Source organism: Lepisosteus platostomus, chromosome 16 (assembly GCF_059453375.1).
Source record: "Lepisosteus platostomus isolate fLepPlt1 chromosome 16, fLepPlt1.hap1, whole genome shotgun sequence".
Lineage (NCBI taxonomy): Eukaryota > Metazoa > Chordata > Actinopteri > Semionotiformes > Lepisosteidae > Lepisosteus > Lepisosteus platostomus.
The window spans coordinates 8,727,295-8,752,180 of NC_142626.1; the positions used below are offsets into that span (position 1 = coordinate 8,727,295).

The 24,886-nt window shown below is 40.8% G+C and overlaps 1 protein-coding gene across 5 annotated transcripts in view; it reads left to right on the forward strand.

Moving 5' to 3' along the window:
* The first annotated feature begins 20,867 nt into the window (after positions 1-20,867).
* LOC148646815 (NLR family CARD domain-containing protein 3-like) overlaps positions 20,868-24,886 on the forward strand; it is an 83,582-nt gene continuing 79,563 nt past the window's right edge. For all 5 annotated transcript variants that reach the window (XR_015927770.1, XM_088609194.1, XM_088609197.1 and 2 more), the window contains exons 1-2: positions 20,868-20,978; positions 23,155-23,268. Coding sequence is in view for 4 of the 5 variants with exons in the window: in XM_088609194.1 (XP_088465320.1) it covers positions 20,929-20,978; positions 23,155-23,268 (164 nt within the window). In the remaining variant the exon portion in view is untranslated. The remainder of the gene's footprint in view (positions 20,979-23,154; positions 23,269-24,886) is intronic.

The following is a 24,886-nucleotide window of genomic DNA, read 5'->3' on the forward strand; positions in this document are numbered from 1 at the left end:
TTACTGTACTATGATTCTGTTTCAGGTGGTGATGAAGAAGGTTTGTTGTGTTAATTTACTCCGTTTCTAGCACTTGGAAAGTTGAAATCTTCAAATAAATATTGATGTAATTGAACACAAGTGTTGAGGACTTTATTACTGCAGGTATTGTGTGTTTCCTACTCTCCGGGGTGTAATTCCTCTTTCTCTTCATAATTTCTGTATATCTTTGTGTTTTCCGAGAAAACGAAATCTTGTAGAATGTGCTCCCACTGGCGTGGGTGACGCATTTCATTCCTCTCTTCCTCCCGCTGTCTTGGCCTGCCCCTGGATTCAAAAGAGTCCCCCTTTCTCCCTCAGTAGGATTGTCCTTTAGTCTGTTCTACACAAATACTTCTGAACTAAGGCGTGCAACTAGGGGCCATAGTTAAACGATCAGATTTTAAAAACCAAGAAGCTGTAAAATATGTCAGTTTTCAAGTGTTATCCCCAACATCTTCAATCGACTGTGTTAAAATGCGTGAGGAATGACGTGTCCTGATGTATATCGTGTTCTGGAGACCAAACACAGTGGGTTTCAATATCATTGTATCCACCACAGTTATTTAACACTGGTAAAGCGTGGTCTGAAAGACTCAACAAAAGAGAAGGCGCACCAGACTTTCAATTACATTTCACAGGTGTTAGACCAGTCCACCATTCATTGCGATTGGACACACCCACCGAAGAGCAATCCCATTCTGCAACTCTGACCTGGGCACACAACACCCCAGGGTCGCTGAAGGCTCTCACACACCACAAGCCTGAGCTTAAATAAGAACAGTTTCATTGTGCAGTTGGACATATGTCTTTTAGCATTTTACTGCAATGTTTGGTGGAGTCGTTCTTTGAGCAGTTCGTGGAATTCCCATTCACCTTTCTCCACCCTCGTTTCTTGTAGCACAACCTTTAAAACCAGCACTCAGTGCCACCTCAATTGCCTCAATTATAAGTTGCACCACCTGTAATATATTTGCAGATATTGAGGCATTCAGTTGGTGACTGTCCCTTCTAGGATGTGACTGTGAGAAAACTCCTGTTGATGCCTAATAAAATAACAGAAATTAGTCTCAGTCAACTATTCAGGTTGGAATAAAATCCAGAAGACACTGTGCCCTTCAGGAACTGAGTGTGAGGCCCCTGCTTTAAGAGCTCAAAGAGCTGTTGGCCTTTTGAGGAGAAATGGTATAAATAAAGGTGTCTCGCTAAACAGAATCAGTTTATAGTGTACCGAAATACGTGGAATTAAATCCATTTGAATAAAAACATAACTGACAGAGAATTGGGCATCAGCGGGCTTGTAATTAAACTTCGGAAACTCAGAGCTTGTACAGGGATGATGCCCATTAGAAATCTCAAACAGTGATTAAGACTGAAGAGAAACCAGGAGACACAGAAGTTCCCTGGGATCTGTGTTGGGAATTGTTAGTATTGAAAATTATTGACCTCGATAAAAAAAAGAACAATTTCGCAGTTACTTTAATAATAAACATCACAGAAACCACTAACTGACGGATATTAAATGGCATGTTTAAGTAAAGGCAATCAATGGTACATCAGTCAGGCTGTGAGTTCAGCCGGTTTGGAAAGTCCCGCTGGCTCGGGTCGTCTCTCACAGGACCGAAACCTGCGTGGTGTCGGGCAGCTGGATGGATGAATCTGTTTCATACTGGCAAGGAAGGAGCAGTGTCAGTCCATATCTTCGCAATGGAAGCACAGAACGCCTTCAAACCAAATAAATTTTAAAGACCACGACTTGTAGATATTTCCACAGCCTCTACATCAAACTATCAGTGAGATAATTATCTTTTTTTCAACCTCCGGTTTTTCATCGATGCATAATTACGGACTAACTGGAACCCGGGGGACCGCTCTGTACACACGTTCACGATGCGAGAAATACTGTTCAATACAGCTTCGTGCAAAAAACCCGTATATGACCATAGGAAGCAGACCAGCGCAGTCTCCAATTACCCAGACTGTAAGCATGGGAATAAAGCTTTGTTTGATTTCTGAAACACTTCCTTTACGTCCTGTTTTCATTCAGGTAAGGGTCAACTATATTCACAATACTACTGACAGCAGGAAGATTAAAACATTCTTTACACAGCAGCTTATTAAAAACAGCTCCCATGATGTGCAAACCGATTTTTTACACAGAACACTGACACAGCTTTGCGATCTGAATCTCTTTTTCTCGTGCTTTTTTTAATGTGGCACAATGCACTGGGATAGGGGTATTCTGTTCACAAACCAATAGCATTTAAACCACAGCACCTACAATGCTGCAAGCAAGTGTTTTGCACACTAAGCAGGTCCTCTGACCTTTCCAAGCCTTGCTTTGGCTTGTGAAACCTCTTTTATTTTTTTATGATTTTTTCAATACGGCACCATTAGACATGCAATACACTGGGATAGGTGTGTGTTCTTCATGACTCAATAGCTTTTTAAGCACAACAGCCACGGTGCTGCAACCAGGTGTTTTACACACCAGACAGCCCCCCTAACCTTACACAACCTTGCTGTGGCTGTCGCCCCTTTCTTTATTTTTTTATGATTTTTTGAAGATAACACTACAGGTAATTCACTGGGATATGTGGGTCTTCTTCATGGCTCAATAGAATTTCAAGCACAACAGCCACAGTGCTGCAACCAGATGTTTTACACACCAGACAGCTCCCCTAACCTTATACAACCTTGCTTTGAGTAGTGGAACATTTCTTTATTTTTTATGATTTTTTGACTGTAATCAAGTGTTGTGCTCACTAGGCAGGCCTCCTGACCTTTCACAGTCATGCTTTGTTATGTGAAACTTTAATTCTCTTTTTAGGATTTTTTGAACAACTTCCACCAAGATGGGTGGGGGGTGGGGGTGGGGTGCTCTTCAATAGCTTTTTCATCTATACACACAAACGGATGTAACCAAGACACTCAGAACCAACAGAATCAACCTGAACTCATAGAAAAACATGAATGCCCCCGAGACACCTGCACCCCCCTCCTGGACCACTCTGGTATCAACACCCCCAAACCCATCCATACCAGCTAACAAGTCTCAGAGTCGGTGGAACCCTCCAACCTGGACCAAGAGCAGGATGGAACAAGAACCTGCACCACACTACGTACACAGAGCTGTCAAGTTGGTGACGCCCCCATTCCCTTCCACCTTATTATGATCTCTCCTAACATCCTCCTGTACCCACAACGACTGTACTCCTACACCACCACACACACATGTAAGCCACAATTGTACTGTCCCCTCGATAGCCCAGTAAAATTGTAACAGGCATAATAATATTTAATATTTATTAATTAACCATACTACTTTTAACCTTACTATTTTTTTTGCACTCTTCCAAGAATTACCTTGCACTGTTTTTGTCCTGTTAAATTTTCTCTGTTTGCGGAATTTTGCAGTTTTGTTTACTTGATTACATGTTATTTATGTTATGTTATTACATGTTACTGTTATTGCTATTGTGTAACTGTCTATTGTCTTATCTTCTGTCCTATTTATATACTGCACCTGAGTGACTAATGAGAAACACTTTTCATTATACTATGCACCTGTGTAAGTTTAATGACAATAAAGTTGAATTGAATGAAGATTGTGATGAAAATCATTGTTGCTGTGGGTTCTGTTGCCATGAAGGGCAGCTCTCAGTCATGAAGTGTTAAACTCACAGGGCTATGAACACTCCCGCAGCAGCAGCAAGTTGAGCAGTTTAGTATGAACACTCTCAGGACAGTAGGAATAGATAGAGAGCAGCTTTGTAAGGAGCAGAGGATGAGACACAATCAACTGAGCTCTTATTACACCCAACACAGCTGGACTTGAGTGGAGTGTGGAGAACCTAGCTTAATCAGCACTTAGATCTGTATGCTCAGACACAGCAGGCTTACTAATTAAACTGAAGCCATATTTTACAGACTGAAGCATGCAAGTATGGTCATTATTTTTAATACTCCACAATAAGCCATAAATTGATCTTCACAGTATTTAAATATTAAAACATTCACAAAACTCTCATTAACATTTACACAGATACAAATGTATGCATTAGCGTGTGTTAGTACGTTAAACTGTAAGTTTCGTGTGTTAGGAAGGCTGATGTCTGTAGCTGTGCATATTTGTGAATGCTGGTTTCTAAAGCTACTGCTTTGAATGCACAATTGGCCAAACAGTTGATTAACAGTTATGCAGAGAGTACAGAAGTATCCCAGCTATGTACTCCTGTATGAGAACAGTCAGGTATCCTTCCACTAAGTGATCCCTGTGGCACAGGCAGGGTTAATACAGGGGTTCACTTTAGCAGGGGGTCCTGACACTGTTCTAGAGTCACACAGTTGAAGAGACTCAGAGGGCATTCTGTTCCAGTTCTTCAGAGCTGGGAGGCCAAACAATCATGGAGCTGAGATTTCTTTATCCACCACTGGAAGATTTTGCAAACTTTTTATAGGTTTGACTGGATGAAATAAAAAGTTTTAAATGTATATGTAACAAACAAGCTGTTGTAGGAGTTTTGTGAATTTACTGGGACAATTTAATAATTGTAACAATAAATTATGCAATGATTATTTTTGGCTATTAGGGAATCAATCGGCAGATCAATCAGCGACATTTACACACACAGATTCAATACATTAAATTTATTAATCTGCCTGGATACAGATGGCAGATTTTATTGTGAGGGTTACCAAGATACAAGATATATATGATCACGAAGAGATACAAAACAAAGAATATGCATTCAGTATACCATTTGGCTATACCATTTCGTTAATCAGTCTCATGAATGCAAATTCTACATTAGATACTCATAAGTAAATAAATTATTCATACGAATTAAGATTGATATCAACCTGTGTTGAGAAACAATTGAATTCTGGAGAGAGGCAATGTAGATATTAGGTTTACTTATCCAGATATCTCCCTGGATTTATATCTCCCACACGGACAACAAAGGATCAGCCAACAGACTCTGTTGAAGCGGCATCCAATCTGTCCTTACTTGGCTCCCAGCCAGCCAGTCCTGGTGCAGCCGGAGTTCTGGGTAGAGAGAGTGTCCGTCTGTCAGCTGCGTTGGACCAGGGTTTACTCTCCAGGGACCGTGCTAGTTAGCGTTGAGCGTAACTATTGAAACAGTCTGGGCACAGCAGTAACCGCGGGAGTGAGCGAGTCTGTCTTTAGGGGGCAGAAACTCTGCATTCGGCGTAGAGCTACTTCTGAATAAACTATTCAGATGTTGACAAAGAGTCCCAGCAGTATGCTCCCGTGATCAGACGGGTCCACGTTGGCTTTGCTAGCAGTTCACAAGGTCTTGCTGCTGGCTGGACCTCAGGCAGAATTCTGTCTTTATGTACGGGCTTCTTCTAGCTCAGTGATTAGAACAAAGATCAAGTCCCAATGCAGACACTGGCTGTCACGTGATTGTCTCTGAGGGTGTGTGAGAGCGGAAGGAAGAGCGAAGTTCTGAGCCTGTCCGTGGCCTTTTAACCAGAGCCAATACGGCTGATGATTGATCAAGAGGTTGGGGAGTATTTGGGGTTTCCACGCCCTGCAGGTTCCTGATTGGTTGGTCACCTTAGGAATGAGTAATCATGACTTCTTACATCCATAAACCAGTTGGGATTAGTCTCACTTGGACAACAAGGCATGCCAGGAATGGCCGTCCATTATGACTAATTGGCGCATCCTGACTAGTGGGTGCATCCCCATCCTAGGAGGTTTTCTTATTAGAAAGACAAACATTTTAAATCAGAAACCACGTAGATGCCTTCTCAGTGTCTTGGACCGCAGAAATGGGAGAGATGGGGGCCTCATTTAGGAAGGTACAGCAACACTTAAGTCTGTCTTATTAACAGGCTTTGCTGTTACACTGTATATACAATATTTTGTATCGCATATAAAAGTTGTGGCGAAGACCATGATAATGTACAGTCTTACAGTGGCAGGGAGTCCTGGCAGAAGTGTGATGCTCTCATTCACCAGAGGTGGTGCTGTTACTGGTCTGGTCAGGCTCTTCTTTTCTGGGGCACCAACCCTCTTCAGGGTCAGGGTTCCTCCTCCCACTTAGGGTCTCTGGTGATGATGGCCTTCGAAACAGATCAAATGGAAAGTTGGAAATGTGACTGCTAAAGTGCAAAAAATAATAGCTGTCTCCATTCAGTTCTCATCCTTGAATGCATTATTTTAAACCACCACCACATGAACCCTACAGTTACACTGTTGAAAAAAGTGAGGACATGGAGGACTGATTTCACAGCAACGACATCCTCCTGTTCAGCCTTCTGGGAGGGTCTGGAGGGAGAGGACACAGCTACTTTAAAGGATGCCCATGCTGTCATCACAGGGGCAAGTGGAGGAGAGAACCCACGAAACTAACAGAGGTGCGCATGAGGTCTCCAGGTAACCCGCAATCTGCTCTTTAATTTGTTGCAGTGTACTGACCGTCAGGCCATCCTGGTGCTCAAAGCAGACAGACATTTTCCTTCTACACTGACTACTCTTAAGACAGCACTATGAGGCATGAGGCTCTCTCACAGGTGTGGGATAGATTCCAACATGAGAATGAAAAACTCTTATTTACCCATCTTCTCTCCGAGTGGTATATTGGGGAAAACTTGTTCTTTATGTTTGGTGCTGAGGTTGAATCATTTCTGTCTTGTGTGTTAAATTCATGTGTTAAAAATATGTTAAAATTGTGTAACATTCATGCTGCTTAAGAACATGAGATTGAATATTACATTTGTTTTTCCATCTAGGGTTAATAAGACATTCTCCATAATAGAGTTGTATTTTTTGCTTCTAAGTCCCTATTTCAGTAATAAAAAAGTAATGAAGTCCCTTATTAAAATTGTTGATAAATGTAACAGGCTTTCAGGTTATATGATTAATTGTGGAAACTCATCTCTTCTTCCTTTGAATAATAATTCTGGAGATGTTATATTACTGTTTTTTAATATATCTTATTTAGTGGCATAGGTACTAGCCTTTCTCTAAAAAAGACCCTCTTTCTCTAAGAAAAGTGTAATTTTCTTTACATCTTGTAATGACTCAATCAATCAATCAATCAAAGTTTATATATCAATGCACAAACAGTACAGCGTACAGTGGTGTTGTCAGCAATGAAATGCTTAATCCATGAGTTTTTTAAGAGGCTTAGAAGAGTAGAAAGACAGACATTTATAGGGATTAGGTTAAGATTAGAATACAATAATTATACTCTCACCACCTGTGGTCGGATCGTCTGAAGGTCCAGGATCCAATTGCAGAGAGGGGAGCTTAGTCCTAGGCCCCGGAGTTTGGTGATAAGCCTTGAGGGTATGATGGTGTTGAATGATGAGCTGTAGTCAACAAACAGCATTCTCACATTTGTTCCTTTCTTATCTACTGTAGGTGTAGAGGCAGTGTGTAGAGCAGTTGATCTGTTCTGTCGGTGTGCAAATTGCAGTGGGTCCAAGGTGTCAGGCAGTAAGGAGGTGATGTGTGCTTTGATCAGCTGCTTGAAGCATTTCATGATGATTGATGTGAGTGCAACAGGGCAGTAGTCAATTAGACAGTTGACTCTGGTTTTCCTGGGGATCGGGATGATGGTAGTTTTCTTGAAGCAAGAGGGGACTGTGCTTTGAGTCAGGGGAAGGTCAGGTAAAGAGTGACGTGAGTGATGGATGAAAGCAATATAACCAGTCAGCCAGGCTCTTTGAAGACTTAAGTTTAAGTTTGTTATTTCTGTAAAAGAAGAAACAGAACTTGCTTTTGTAAATCTAGTACTACCCAGGGCAGCAGCTTTCTACGCGTAAGCAAGGAGGATCTACGCTGTGAGGAGCAAAAAAGATCATGGTGTGGGAGAAGGAGACATCTGTGTGCTTGATTAATAGTTATCTGTTAATGACATTTGGCTTATCTTGGCAAACCAAAAGACCTTTGGTATTTAATTTGTGCAAAAATCTGAGACTTTTGGACTCTGTGAGATGAAGGCCCTGTGTGAGATGGTAGATAATCCTGTGTGACATTAATGCTTCATGTTTTTGAAACCAGTAAGCAGCTCAGCTGCCAGTGTTATTATGAGGGACCATTGAGGAAAGTTAGTTAGAGGAGGAGGGTCCACACTGCATTATAATGATCCTTACATGTCCTGGACATGTCATCTATGATCTGTGATTTCATTATACATCATATGATGGCAGTATTTGTTGTGGTAATACACTGGATATTTAAAATCCATGTTTGAGACCATTTTATTGTTTTTTAATCAGTCTCACAATTTACTGTTCCAATTTGTAACTGTTACAGTTCATTAATAACCTGAACATCACTATATTAATTATTTATTTATCCATGTACTATCTTCTTTAATACCACAGGGAACAGGGAACCTTCTGAGATATTTATATAAAACAGGTGGCTTCCTTTCCAATTCCAGACAGTGTCATATTAGGCCAGATTTGTTTTTTATTAGATCTTATTTAGAGGAACACTTAGATGTGTGAGTAAACATCATCATTGTGTTTTCTCGAATTCAGTTATTTATTTATACATATTTTATTTATACTTATTTATTCATACAGTTTTAAACTGATGACCTCTGAAGGAATTGCTGCATTCTTTATTGGTGATGTTTTTATCTGTTTTTGTAGTATTGTTCGGCTGGACCCTTCTGTAAAACATATAGTATTTCGCACAAGGGATAATAAAACTTCAATGGAATTGAAAGGTGTGGCTCTGTCATTTTTAACCAACCTGTAACAGCCACACTGCTGCATGTCAGAGGAAGAAAGAAGCTACAGTTCAAACCCTATTTGTTCCATAACATATTTCAGCACTTCAAAACACTTTATACTAATATAAAATCACTAATATTTTGCCATTTCGTTATTCAATACTGATGAGGAAGCTCATTTCATTTCACATCACTGCTGTACAAACAGGTTAGATTCTCGAACTTGACCTAGTCCAGTTTGTTTTGTGAAGATCTTGCTACCCTTTAACTGTGTGTCAGAACAGAAACAAGCAGAACAGGTTCCACCTGTTTTGACAATCCAGGCAGTCTCTCTCTCTCCAGCAGCTTGTTATTTCTGCTCTTTTCAGTATTTAAATTATTGACTTCTGTTCTGAACTTGAACACCAGAAGCTGGTGCTGACTTGGATTACTGAAGCTGTTGGAGCTATTGGACTTTGTGGTTCTGGTGAGTAACTTGGCCTGAAAATTGAACTTACTTTCACAAAGGCCTGGGATATGTTTTGTACTACAGAACAGAAACTGAAACAAGAAAGGTGTGTTTTAATAGCACAAAGATGGTAAATGTTTTTAAATAGTTTAAAAAAACTAAAATAATTAGCTGCTGTGTTTTGAGCTGGACTCTACAGAAGTTAAGATTCCTCAGTTATGCATCAAAGAGACCTGTGCTCCCCTTCTCCTTCAGCTGCAGGTTATTTTTATAACACACAGTGTTTATTTTACAAAAACAGTTTCCTTTATTCAATGTTGAATATTGCTTTGAGCTGAATCAAACTTTTTCTTTTTCTAATAATATTTTTAATTTAAAGCTCATTTAACCCAATTAAGAATTAAAGTAAAAATTTCTTTCAGATTCTTATTATTTAATAAAATATGATTTTCTTATTTTAATTCTATAAAATAAACCAAATAGAGTAAATTAAGGAAAACATATATATACAGTATATATAACAGTTAAATATTCACAATACTGAATTTCACTGCATTTTAAAAACATTATGAGATTTTAGTATGTGGTTCTCCAGCAATCTGAAAAGAAAGCTTGTGTTCCCATTCAGTCACATTCCTGAGAGTTCCTGGAACAAGTTAACATGAATCAGAGGATGGTGCAGTACTCAATTTGCTCTAGTTAACACTTAGATTTGATAAGAATCCTGTAACATACTAAAGAGCTGGTACTGTAAGAAACTGTATGTAGGCTGTAAAGTATGTGCTGTATTACCTACAATATAATGAATCATAGTATGAATATTAATTAACCCTAGTCCAATTCCAGAGCTACAGGAGAGGGTAATTTCATTTACCTCCATTTGCTGGCATTTATGCATTAAGTCCTTAATAGTTCTGTTGGTGATGATGCAGATGTAAGACTGTAGCTACTCTTCCTAACATCTTGTACCTGTTGGACAGGTGCAGAGTTTAGAGAACAGAGAGATGGTAAAGCCCAGGACTGTCCCAAAGCGAGAAGTGGGACCCCTTAGTAATTTATACAGAAGACAACATACTTCAAAGGTTTTCTTCTGTTATGTTTGATGTACAGTGCCTTGCAGAAATATTCCAACTACACGCAACATACTATACAACACACAAAGTTACTTTATGTACACTATTTACAAACAAGGTGTTTCAGAGGCCTTACAATCTGGTCACCCAGAAAAACCCAGACTGTTACTACGCATTAAACTCTTAATGCTTACAGAGGCCACACAGGAGATGAGCTGCCTTATAACTAAATACAATGCAACCTGCAGTTAGATCTCTCCCTCTGCACCCTGCCTATATGCCTATCCATAAAGTTCATCCTATGGCCACAGCCATATCACTCTGCAACTCACAACTGGCAACCCACTAAAGCTCAGCAGGTGTGAGTACCTGGATGGGAGACCTCCTTGGAAAAACTAAGGTTGCTGCTGGAAGAGGTGTTGGTGGGACCAGCATGGTGCGCTCACCCTGCAGTCCATGTGGGTCCTAATGCCCCAGTATAGTGATGGGGACACTATACTGTAAACAGACGCCGTCCTTCAGATGAGACATAAAACCGAGGTCCTGACTCTCATTAAATAGGGATATCATTAAAAATCCCAGGGTGTTTCTCGAAAAGAGTAGGGGTGTAACCCCAGAGTCCTGGCCAAAGTTCCCATTGGTCCTTACCAATCATGGCCTCCTAATAATCCCCATCTATGAATTGGTTTCATTACTGCTCTCCTCCCCACTGATAGCTGATGTGTGGTGAGCATTCTGGCGCGCTATGGCTGCTGTCGCATCATCCAGGTGGATGCTGCACATTGGTGGTGGTGGAGGGGAGTCCCAGTTACCTGTGAAGTGCATTGACTGGAGTGCCAAGAAAAGCCCAGAAAAGCGCTATATACGTATAAGCAATTATTTTTATTTTATTATTATTATTAATCAGGAAAGATGTTTTGAACTGAGGTTTCTATTACTCACGAAACCCAAGTTCCCTAAAACACAGAAAAGCCTGCTCTAACAAGGCTCAAATACTTAGCTCCAGTCAGATTTGGCTTGGATGATCAAGAAGTAGGGGCTCTCGTCTGGTGCAAGCTTCAAGTCCCAACTCCTCTTGACTACTTTCTCCTCTTGTCTCCTCTTCCGTTCTTGTCTTATCCCCTCTTTGTGCTCTTAGGTCATCTTAAATTGCGTGTGCCTGTACTGCTCCCTGACAATAATTAATCTACAACTTCCATACTGTACTGTAGGTGTACTAAGATAAGCTTTACAACTGTTTTTGCTCAAGGGACCCCTCAGACCTCAGCAAACATCCTTGGAAGTTAGAAATGTTTACTCTCCCCAGGGTCATAAACTTTATCTACAATCTAAGAGACACTTCTCAGTCACCCAAAGCTGTAACAATATGGAGCTGTATAATTGTAATGGGACAATGAGCAGGCAGGGCTTTACCTACTGTATGAAGGAGGCTCCTTAGCTAGGCAAGGACAGTTAGCTGTTAGGACCTAAGTGTGGTGGGACTCCTGGCTTATAACTTTCAAAGGAAGTTTTTGTGTATTTTTTGTTCCATTTTGATATGTTTTGCACTAAATATAATTATTTTGTTGGTTTGTGGGAAGCACTGTCTAAATAAACCACCACTCTTGCACCTGAGTGCTAATGAGGCTGAGCCATCATTTTATTTTAAACTCACTTGGGCTCCACTCACTCCAGCCTTCCCTGTGACATAGCCATTGGAATAAAAAAACAACTTAGTGCTCTATCTTTCCTAGCGTTAATCCCGCATCAGCAGGGTCCGCTTGTTGGCACACCAGTCTCCATTTGGTGGTTTGAACCAAATCTTTGAGCTGACGTTGCCATTAACTGCGATCGAGAAATATTCCAACTGTTTATAACCAAGTTCATTTATGAAACGGTCTAAATGAATGATATACTGAACGTATGTCCTCTTGATATATGTAACTCTTCGTAACTGAATGAATATATACCTTTTGTATTCTGATAACCCTCTCGATAAGATCTGTTAGGTTTATATGCATATTTTATGTATTAATAAATGTATTTTTGTGTATTAGTACCTGTGTGTGTGCGTTGTTTGAGTTATATCGCATGGTTGGATTCTAAGGCCATTAAAAGAATCAATTTTGTGATTTACTGCTACAATTAATAATTGTCCCAGTAAATGCCCAAACCCTACAGAACTGGTGCCTTGTGAGAGCACACTACAAGAGGAACATAAGATTAGTCAATTCTTGTAATTTTGTTCACTGCTCAGAAGTAAAGATTTTGTGCTCATTACATCAAGTTATGGGTTTCTGTGCAATGCCCTTGGTTACAAGGGGATTCTGAAAGGCAGCCCTACCATAAATATCAGCTTTGTGAAGATTGTGATGTGCAGTATTTGATGACGCTGGGTCACTGTAGATTCTATTATGTGAGGCCTTTGCTTTGTTGTCTTATCTATTCTTTTAAATGGAGTTGATAACAAAAGTTCAGGAGGGATGACAACAACCATGTTCAATCAGACTCAGCCATCAGTAATTAACAATTGCTTCTGACATCCATTCCTCTCCCAAAATGCTATAAATACCTATGAGATCCCTATCTCTCTCTCGTGCATGTCTGTTGCATGAGTCTTGCTGTCTCGCTTGCATAGACAGTACTACGACGCTGCCTACACCATACAATCAATATTCCTGTTTGCTGCTCCAATGCACAGTTTAATCTCAGCCAGGAATCAGATGAGTACCGGCTAGCCATTGATCTGACTCTTCGTCGCTTTTCAACATCTGCCAGCTTCATCTGGTCTTTCCCAACACCATGACCCACCATTGTCAACCCGTCATTCCCAAACAGCTAGCGTTTGACCATCTAGTTACTTCTCCTGTTTTAAAATAAATGGGCTGCTCTCGGCAAGCACACATTGTTTGCAAATCTCCCATTCGAAACCTTTCCTCCCATTATCACCTGGACAGTAGCACAATGTCAGCAAACTACGTTAAAACAGCTTTAATTCAGGACGTAAATCTAGGAATATTACTCATTTTCCTATCAAAGATATACCTAACGCATCCTGCGACTTCCGCATCTCCCAACGACGTCATCAGCAACGCTACACTCCAGTCCAGTGCAAATCCTGAGCTGCCAATGCAGCCAACCTGCTGATCCTACCCTCGTGTCCATAGGATCGTGCTCTGGATTTTTAAAAAAATGCTGCTTATTTTTTATTCGCTACAGTGTGTTCAGATTTAAAATGACAGGGCACAGAAGTTCTGACTGTGGTGGATAAGATTGCATAGTGCTTTTATTCAGTTCATTCTATAAGTACCTTGACGTGTTTTGCATTTTGTTGTTTTAAATCTTGTGTGTCAAAATACTATGTAGTATTATTAGGTATGGAAAATACTCCAAACAAAGTAGAAAACCCAAAAAAGATCATTAATAAGATGAGAAAAATGACAAAGTCATGAATGCTGAAGTTTTCAAAATCCTGTACTGAGGCAAACATAAATTCAACTGAGTGCACAAATGCTCCAAAACAAACTGCACTGATTGTTGTGCAGCCTTTATGTGCTATAATAGTCATTCACACAATTTAAGAAATAAATCCACCTTTGTCTCAGTCAGGCAGTGAATCTAAAGAAAAGATTCAATCCTGGAGACTAAGGAGCTTTCAGAACAGCTCAGGGATACAGGTGTAGAAAGACACAGACAGGCTGCACACGGATCCCTGTGGAACAGCACTGCCTGCATCCACCCAGTCACAGGCTGTTTCCTGTTCTCAGTCCATGAGCAAACATCACCTTGCTTTCCTCACACAGAAATCTTGTGAAATTTCAAGTGCTTATTTTTAAACAATAAACAGAATAGTGTCAATAATGCAACATTGTAAGACAGATTTCTGCACTCATTGTTGCATCACAGTTGGTAATATGAACGTGAATATGTCATATTTAATTTGATGTCAACAAATACATCAGTCTGGTAATATGTACAGTTTTCTTCTCACGGGTAACATTGAAGTTAATTCAGTTTTAAACTCTGCCAAGTTAATACTATTCTATTAGTAAACACAAGACTACGTTTGTGACAGTATACTGTTACAGGTGTCATTAATGAGCATTACAGTGTGTGAGAGTGTGTCAGTGTCGTTAATGTGAAGTACAGCATGCGAGAGTGTGTCAGTGGTATTAATGTGCAGTACAGTGTGTGAGAGTTTGTCAGTTTATTTAATTTTCAGTACAGTCCAATTGCAGGAATAAGAATAAAAAAAAACTATTATTTTTTCTTCCACTGCTCAGAAGTGCAGGTTTTTAGTTCATTACAACAAGTTACAGTATGTTTTGCTTTGCGCTGGCCTTGGTTACAAGGGGTTTCTGCATGGTGTGCCGACCATAAATATCAGCTTTGCAAAGATGTACAGTATTTGTTGAGACTGGGTACTGTATCTTCAGTGCTGGGGTAATTCTGGAGGCCGTTGTTTGTAGTTTTTAGCCGCTATCCTGTTAAGTGTCCATCTAGCCCTGTCAATGAGCTTTGACTGTTCCTCCTCCCCGATGGTGTTTTCCCTTGTTTGCTGTACTGTATACTGGTATGATTTTCATCACTGTTTCCCTGACACATTAAATAATTTTGCCACTTCTGTGACAGATGCTTCTGTGATTCTGGCACCAACTGTTTAACCCCATTCAAAATGTGTTAGATTACTTACTCTATGTTGCTTGAGAAACTCGTATTTTGGTGTAAGTGTTGATTTTTAGACTGCTTTTACAGCAAAAACATACTAGTAAATAATATTGAAATTAGTATGAAATGTGTAAAAAATTTGTAGGTGTCAAATTCTCAAATTACAGGTGCTGTTGTCAGTAGGTTTCGCCATTGTTTTGTCCCGTACATTAGCAGGTGCAGTACAAGCTTTCATCTGTCTGACACGACACATCTGTATCATCAGTGTTGTCTTATACATTAAAGTGGAACAAGTACGCTCAAAACCACTTTACAGGAAGTCCTTCAGCGCAGAGCAACTGAGCCTGTCTTTACCAGCCCCTCTTTCCTTCAGTGCTTCCTGAAAATATTTAATCCTGGTGACTAAGAAGCTTTCAGAACAGCTCAGGGATACAGGTGTAGAAAGACACAGACAGGCTGCACATGGGTCCCTGTGGAACAGCACTGCCTGCTTCCACCCAGTCACAGACTGTTTCCTGTTCTCAGTCCATGTGCGAACATCACCTTGCATTTCTCTTCATACACTTAGGAACTGTGTTTTCAGTGCTTATTTTTAAACCATTAACAAAATGGTAGCAAAAATACAACATTGTAAGACAGTTTTCTGCCCACATAGTGTAAAGTACAGTCTGAGACAGTGTCAGTGGTGGTAATGTGCTGTACAGTCCAGTTGTAGGAATAAGAGTAAAGACGATTCATCCGAACATATTATTGTTTCCACTGCTCAGAAGTGCAGGTTTTGTGCTTCAAGTTATGTGTTGCTTTGCACTGGCCTTGGTTACAATGTGTTTCTATATGGTGTCCTGACCTTAAATATCAGCTTTGTGAAGCTCACAATGTGCAGTATTTTTTGAGGCTGGGTCTCAGAGCTAAACATTAAGTGCTGTGGTAGTTCTTGTGACTGCTGTTTTGTAGTTTTTAGTAGTGACCCTGTTAGGTGTCCATCTAGCCCTGTCGGTGAGCTGTGAGTTGTGACCACTGTTCCTCCTTCCTGATGCTGTTTCCCTTGTTTATCATACTGTATGCTGGTCTGATTTTCATCACTGTTCCCATGATATTGTTCCCGTTTCCTGTTCTCAGCCCATGTGCAGAGATCAACTTGCATTCCTCTTCATACAGTTAGCAGGTGTGTTGAAATTTAGTTATTTTTTTATCACTCACAGAATAACAGTAATGTAACAATACAAGAAAGTTTTCACCCACGTCTTGGAAGCAGAGTCCTTCATATGTCACAGAAGGATGTACAGTATGTTGTGGGAATGTCACTGTGTCTGGGTGTATACCTTAGTTTGAGGTAACTTAAATTATATACCGCATTCTGAACTAGTGTTTACCAAAACCTGGCTTTACTCGATACTGCTATCCTCCTGAGATGCTTTTCTGTCCACTGTCAGGACAGGACAGGACTTGTGAGAATCAAGGGTGGAGTGGTGTGCTTGATGTTTAATAACTCCTGGTGCACAGCTGTGGAGATTATTTCATTGTCATACACTCCACATCTTGAACATCTGAGAATAAAATGCCGCCCGTTCTGTCTACCGAGGGAGTTTACATTGGTGGTCCTCACAGCGGTGTATATTCCACCACAGGCAAACACCACAAGAGCTCTGGATGAGTTACCCAGACACCTAAACAGACATGAGAACTTATACCCTGAGGACGCATCCACCACAGTAGGGGACTTCAATGGTGCCGACCTGAAGAAAACCATGCCTAACTTGCATCAGCATATTAATTGCCTGACGAGCAGAACAAATACGATGGATAATATTTACACTCCCTTCCAGAATGGCTACAAAGCCCTCCCCCAACCTCCCTCTGTCAAATCCGATCACACGTCCATTCTGCTACTTCTTGTCTACAGGCAGAAACTCAAGCAGGAGAAGCCCTAGACAAGGACCTTTCAGCTCTGGTCGGACAAATCGGATTCTATTCTATGTCAGTGTTTTGCCACCACTGATTGGCAGATTTTTCGTGAAGCTGCCGGGAATGACATTAATCTGTACAGGGACCATGCTACTGGTTAGCTCAATAAATGCATAGAAGACGTTGTCCTCAGGATTACAGTTTGCACATACCCAAATCAAAAATCGTGGGAAAATGGAGAAGTATTCACTAATCTCAAAGCTAGAACAATCACTTTCAACTCTGGAGACATGGACAAGTACAGAAAATCCAGATCTGACCTGAGAAAAGCCATCAAAGGAGCTAAATATAACTATAGAGGGAAACTTAATCATACTATCATGATGACTGAGACACCCGGAATATGTAGAATGGAATTCACACCATCACAGACTACAAAGTGCAACCCAGCAATATGACACAAACCACCTTTCTACCTGATTAACTAAACTCATTCTATGCTCGGGTCGAAGTCCATAACACAGAACCAGCTAAGGAATTCCCAGTAAAATAGGGGGAATACCCACTGTCAGTCTCCAGAGCTGACGTGTATAAAGTTTTTAGGAAGACTAATCCACACAAATCTCCTTGCTCCGACGCTATCCCTAGTCGTGGCCTGAAGGCCAGTGCAGACCAGTTGGCAGACATCTTCACGGACATATTCAATCTTTCCCTTACTCAATGCACAGTCCCCTCTTGCTTCAGGAAAACCACCATTGTGCCAATCCCCAAGAAAACCACAGCCAGCTGCCCAAATGATTACCACACCATTGTACTCACATCTATCATCATGAAATGCTTCGAGCAGTTGGCCAAACACATATCACCTCTTCACTGCCTGACACCTTGGACCCACTGTACTTTGCATACCGACAGAACAGATCAACTGAGGACACCATCCCCACTGCTCTACATACTACCCTCTCACACCTAGACAAGAAAGGAACGTATGTGAGAATGCTGTTGGATGATTACAGTTCAGAATACAGCACCATTGTACCCTCAAGGCTTGACACCAAGCTCCAGGACCTAGTACTGAACACCTCCCTTTGTAATTGGATCCTATATTTTTTGATGGGTCATCCGCAGGTGGTAAGGGTAGGCACCAATTCATTCTCCACCCTGACTCAGCGTCTCCCAAGGCTGTGTGCTTAGATCTCTCCTCTACCCCTTACTCACCCACGATTGTGTTGCTAAGAGCAAAACACACTCCATCATTAAGTTTGCAAACGATACGGTTCTTGGTTGATCACAAATGGCGACGAGACTGTATACAAGGAAGAGGTTGACACCCTGGCTGCATGGTGCCAGGACAGCAACCTCTCTCTGAACACCAGATTCAAGTTTATAGAATCCTAAAGACACTGGCACAGCCAACCCAGTGAGCTGAATCAACAGTGATACACAGTGTGAGGGCGATTAGTGGGAAAAATACAGGGAGGTGCATTTCAAACTGAGTGCAGGAGGCCCATCTTTACACAAAGGGATATTGGAGTGTGGAACGAACAACACTACCATGTGGGTATACTGATACCCTGGTATCTTTCAAGATTCTTCTTTGAATCAATTACCTACTAACTACTAAACTGGCCAGAAAGGCTCAGTGATATCATTTAATGAGTGTAGAGGTAGTTCACCAGTAGTAACCTACTGCTTTTCAAATGTTCACATTCTGTCTGTGTTGCATTCCCGTTGATTTTACAAGATTCACGATGGACCATAGAAGGATTTAGTAAGTAATTTTATTGAATTCTGATCTGGCCTTTGACTGACCAGAGCAGTAAAAAATGAGAAGTTCCCAGGTAAAATGTATTACTGAGTCACTGTTGTCTGTAGAGTGTATCTTTTTTTAGCAGGTCATGAGATAAAATTGTGTGAACTGGATCACCTCTCACTTTCTTATTTCCTATGGTCTATGAAAGGCTTAAGAAGAATAAAATCCTGAAAGCTGAAAAATGCTGAAAATAAAAACAAACTCTACAGGCAGTATTTTCTCATGACTAAGGGATGAAAGAGTGTGTATCCACTGCAGACATGATCACAGACACACACAGGTGTGGAGGAACAGTGAACTGTAACTGAACACAGCAGTGACGAGCAGCAGAATATAGAACTTGGATTTCTCAAAACAATTCGACCACTACAGTGAGGAAGAGTAGTTCCACTTGGACACTACTTGGACACTCTGTCCTATTATTTCCACAGTAATGTCAAACTGGTTTTATTGAGTTGAGCTCCCTGTGAGGCGTATGGGCAGCAGATTGATGACGACTTGATGATAATGGTGGTGCTGGCAGCTGTAATTATTATTGTTAATAGGGGCGTGTCCATCACTCCGATATTATAATTATTGATTAGAACATCCACGCCCCTTGTCCTCACAGTGGAACCTGGTCAGTATGAGCTGTAGTCATGTGCAGTCTGAGTCAACAGGGTAACGTGTACTAGGAGATAGAGAGACACTGGTAGGAGCAGAAAAACACTAAATACCCTCATTGTACAGAATCAAATAATTTACTGCTTGGCAATTTGTGAATGCAAAAGAAAATATACACAGAATGTTGGGCTATGTAGTTAAAAAATGGAATTTACTGAAGAGCATTTTGTTAAAGTTGTATAACACACCAGTGAGGCCTCATTTATAATGGTGTTCAGTGTTGTTTAGACATTGGTCGCTGTGTACAATGTTTTGGTGACAAAGAGATTACTGCTCTGCAATTAGTCGAGAGAAGAGTAACCAGGTACAGCCTTGGGCTCACAGGAATGTCTTAACTCTGAGGGTTAAAAGAACTGAGCCTGTCTGGTCTTATAAGAGTGCCTGAGGGGAGTCTGATTCAAGACCATAGAGTCCTAAAGACAGTGATGCAGTCAACCGAGTGAGCTGAAACAATAGTGATACACAGTGTGAAGGCAATAAGTGGAGAAACTGCAGGGAGGTGCACTTCAAACTAAGGACAGGAGGTCCTTATTTACACAAAGGGTTGCTGGAGTGTGGAACAAGCAACAGTGCCATGTGGGTATACTGATACCCTGGTATCTTTAAAAAAAACACAGGCTGAGATCCTTTGGATCAATTAGCTACTAACTAACAAACTGGCCAGAAGGGCTCAGTGATATCCTTTAATGAGTGTAGTTTAGGTGTCTGGATCTAGAATACTATTCTAACCTGCTGCCTTTCAAATGTTCACATTCTGGCTGTGTTGCATTCCTGTTGCTTTTACAAGATTCATGATTTAAAGTGGACTATAGAAGGATTTAGTAAGTAATTTAATTGAATTCTGATCTGAACTTGTGACGGACCAGAGCAGTAAAAGATGAGAAGTTCCCAGGTAAAATGTATTACTGATTTATCACTCAGACCGGCAGCATCACAAGAAACACAATAATGCTTGAATTCAGCTGAACAGGTCTGACTTTCCAGTAGAACAGTGACTCCAGTCTCTAACTTCTCCAGTCTGAAACCAGCAGAAAGACCCTGGAGTTCAGGCTCATGTTCTCTCACTGGGACTGTGTGCTGCCCTCTGCTGGCTCTTTCCTTCAGCCCATAAAGAGAGAAAGGGGCTTTCGGGCTGGAGAAGAAGCAAGTCAACACCAATACCAGCACAGCTACCCCTGAACTTCACAATGGCAGCAACAGAGAGACTCTTATTAATCCTGCAGAACGAGAGAATTGCAGTGACACAATCTGCTGTCTCAATAACAGTTCTTCAAATTAAAAGCAGAAGACATTGCTAATGTGTAGAGTACCTTTTCATGTCAAAAAATACTTCATTTCCCAAAAGTCTACTCATGACAGTTTCTATATTCTGTTTCTCACTGAAAATCATCACATCTCAAGAACCCATTCATGTGCATCCTGTTCTCTACATCACTTTTTCACTGCCTTTCTCTGTTTTTCATGAGCTCCCTGTCATTACATTTTCTCATTATTATTACTGAGCTTCAGTCAGTTCAAAGTTATGTGTTTGGTGTGCACTTCCTGATCTTTTTAATTGTCTCTGATGTTCACAGGGTCAAGCTCCAGAGATCAGAGGCACCAGTGCCCAGCTGTGTTTCCATAAAGAGTGACAATTCAATGGATCTACCAATACAGTTCAGAGCTGGAGACTTCCATCATGACCCGAGGTGAGGTCACTGTTGTCCGTAGAGTGTATCTGTCAGCAGGTCATGAGATAAAATTGTGTAAACTGGATCACCTCTCACTTTCTTATTTCCTATGTTCTATGAAAAGCTTAAGAAGGATAAAATCCTGAAAGCTGAAAAATGCTGAAAATAAAAGCAAAACTCTACAGCCAGTATTTTCTCATGACTAAGGGATGCAAGAGTGTGTATCCACTGCAGACATGATCACAGACACACACAGGTGTGGAGGAACAGTGAACTGTACCTGAACACAGGAGTGACGAGCAGCAGAATATAGAACCTGGATTTCTCAAAACAATTCGACCACTAGAGTGAGGAAGAGTAGCTCCACTTGGACACTCTTTCCTATTATTTCCACAGTAATGTCAAACTGGTTTTATTGAGTTGATCTCCCTGTGAGGCGTATGGGCAGCAGATCGATGACAACTTGATGATAATGGTATTGCTGGCAGCTGTAATTATTATTGTTAATAGGGGCGTGTCCATCACTCGGATATTATAATTACTGATTAGAACGTCCACGCCTCTTGTCCTCACAGTGGAACCTGGTCAGTACGAGCTGTAGTCATGTGCAGTCTGAGCCAACAGGGTAACGTGCACTAGGAGATAGAGAGACACTGGTAGGAGCAGAAAAACACTCAATACCCTCATTGTACAGAATCAAATAATTTACTGCTTGGCAATCTGTGAGAGCAAAAGAAAAGATACACAGAATGTTGGGCTATGTAGTTAAAAAATGGAATTTACTGAAGAACATTTTGTTAAAGTTGTATAACACACCAGTGAGGCCTCATTTATAATTGTGTACAGTGTTGTTTAGACATTGGTTATAATGTTTTGGTGACAAAGAGATTACTGCTCTGCAATTAGTCAAGAGAAGAGTAACCAGGTACAGCCTTGGGCTCACAGGAATGTCTTAACTCTGAGGGTTAAAAGAACTGAGCCTGTCTGGTCTTATAAGAGTGCCTGAGGGGAGTCTGATTCAAAACCATAGAGTCCTAAAGACAGTGATGCAGTCAACCGAGTGAGCTGAAACAATAGTGATATACAGTGTGAAGGCGATAAGTGGAGAAACTGCAGGGAGGTGCATTTCAAACTGAGGACAGGAGGTCCTTATTTACACAAAGGGTTGCTGGAGTGTGGAGCAAGCAACAGTGCCATGTGGGTATACTGATACCCTGGTATCTTTCAAGAAAAACACAGGCTGAGATCCTTGGATCAATTAGCTACTTACTACCAAACTGGCCAGAAGGGCTCAGTGATATCCTTTAATGAGTATAGTTTAGGTGTCTGGATCTAGAATACTATTCTAACCTGCTGCCTTTCAAATGTTCACATTCTGGCTGTGTTGCATTCCTGTTGCTTTTACAAGATTCATGATTGAAAGTGGACTATAGAAGGATTTAGTAAGTTATTTAATTGAATTCTGATCTGAACTTGTGACGTACCAGAGCAGTAAGAGATGAGAAGTTTCCAGGTAAAATGTATTACTGATTTATCATTCAGACCTGCAACATCACCAAACACAATAATGTTTGAATTCAGCTGAACAGGTCTGACTTTCCAGTAGAACAGTGACTCCAGTCTCTAACTGCTCCAGTCTGGAAACCAGCAGAAAGACCCTGGAGTTCAGGCTCATTTTCTCTCACTGGGACTGCGTGCTGCCCTCTGCTGGCTCTTTCCTTCAGCCCATGAAGAGAGAAAGGGGCTTTCGGGCTGGAGAAGAAGCAAGTCAACACCAATACCAGCACAGCTACCCCTGACCTTCACAATGGCAGCAACAGAGAGACACTTATTAATCCTGCAGAACGAGAGAATAGCAATTACATAATCTGCTGTCTCAATAAGAGTTCTTCAAATTAAAAGCAGAAGACACTGCTAATATGTAGAATACCTTTTCATGTCAAAAAAGAATTAATTTCCCAAAAGTCTACTCATGACAGTTTCTATATTCTGTTTCTCACTGAAAATCATCACATCTCAAGAACCCATTCATGTGCATCTTGTTCTCTACCTCACTTTTTCACTGCCTTTCTCTGTTTTTCATGAGCTCCCTGTCAGTACATTTTCTCATTATTATTACTGAGCTTCAGTCAGTTCAAGGTTATGTGTTTGGTGTGCACTTCCTGATCTTTTTAACTGTCTCTGATGTTCACAGGGTCAAGCTGCAGAGACCAGAGTTACCAGTGCCCAGCTGTGTGTCTATGAAGAGTGACTATTCAATGGATCTACCAATACAGTTCAGAGCTGGAGACTTCAATCATGACCCGAGGTGAGGTCACTGTTGTCTGTAGAGTGTATCTGTCAGCAGGTCATGAGATAAAATTGTGTAAACTGGATCACCTCTCACTTTCTTATTTCCTATGTTCTATGAAAAGCTTAAGAAGAATAAAATCCTGAAAGCTGAAAAATGCTGAAAATAAAAACAAAACTCTACAGCCAGTATTTTCTCATGACTAAGGGATGAAAGAGTGTGTATCCACTGCAGACATGATCACAGACACACACAGGTATGGAGGAACAGGGGGCTGTCACTGAACACAGGATTGACGAGCAGTAGAATATAGAACCTGGATTTCTCAAAACAATTCAACCACTACAGTGAGGAAGAGTAGCTCCACTTGGACACTCTGTCCATTTCCACAATAATATCCAGCTGGTTTTATTGAGTTGAGCTCCCTGTGAGGTTTATGGGCAGCAGATTGATGTCAACTTGATGATGATGGTGGAGTTGGCAGCTGTAATTATTATTGTTAATAGGGGCGTGTCCATCACTCTGATATTATAATTATTGATTATAATGTCCAGCGTTTTGTCCTCACAGTGGAACCTGGTCAGTACGAGCTGTAGTCATGTGCAGTCTGAGCCAATGGGGTAACGTGCACTAGGAGATAGACAGACAGCAGAAAAACACTTGATACCCTCATTGTATAGAATAAAATAATTTACTGCTTGGCAATTTGTGAAAGCAATAGAAAAGATACACAGAATGTTAGGCTATGTAGTTAAAAAATGGAATTTACTGAAGAGCATTTTGTTAAAGTTGTACAACACACCAGTGAGGCCTCATTTATAATGGTGTTCAGTGTTGTTTAGACATTGGTCGCTGTGTACAACGTTTTGGTGACAAAGAGATTACTGCTCTGCAGTTAGTCGAGAGAAGAGTAACCAGATACAGCCTTGTGCTCACAGGAATGTCTAACAGGGTTAAAAGAACTGTACCTGTATATAAGAGTGATGGAGGGGAGTCTGATTCAAGATGAAGACAGCCTCTCCTGAACATCACATACTGTATGTATCTACAGACACATGTACGATGAACATGAGTGTTTCTGATGGGATACATATGGTTACCATCCTTCAGCCCATTGTCCAGATGTGGAGATAGTAGAATCATGAAAAAACTGTATCGATGCTGTTCTCAGGGTCAGTTTATCAAGACCCTTTTTAGTTTTTTGTCCATGAAGAGCTAATGACCCCAAGGTATAGATTACTGAATAATCTCTACCTTTCTTACTTAGTTTTGAGCAAAGTGTGAGAAGGATAAAGATGTTATAGCCAAAAAATGTTACTAAAGTCTACAGCTACGAACATACATGATTGATCAAAAAGTTTGTATCCAAGGCAGATACTGTAACCCCAGTCAAGTGCACCCAGGTTGCACAAAAATACTGTTGTAAAAACACAGTTATACTGCTAGTATATTCTCATGGCTAATGGATGGAGCAGTGTGTAACCACTGTAGACATGATCAGAGAAACACAGGTGCTGAGGATCAATGAGCTGTAATTCAATACAGGAGTGATAAGCAGCACAATATGAACCTGGATTTCTCAAAACAAGTCTCTGCCTTTGAAGGTAAAGAGAGAGATCAACCTCAATACTAGCAC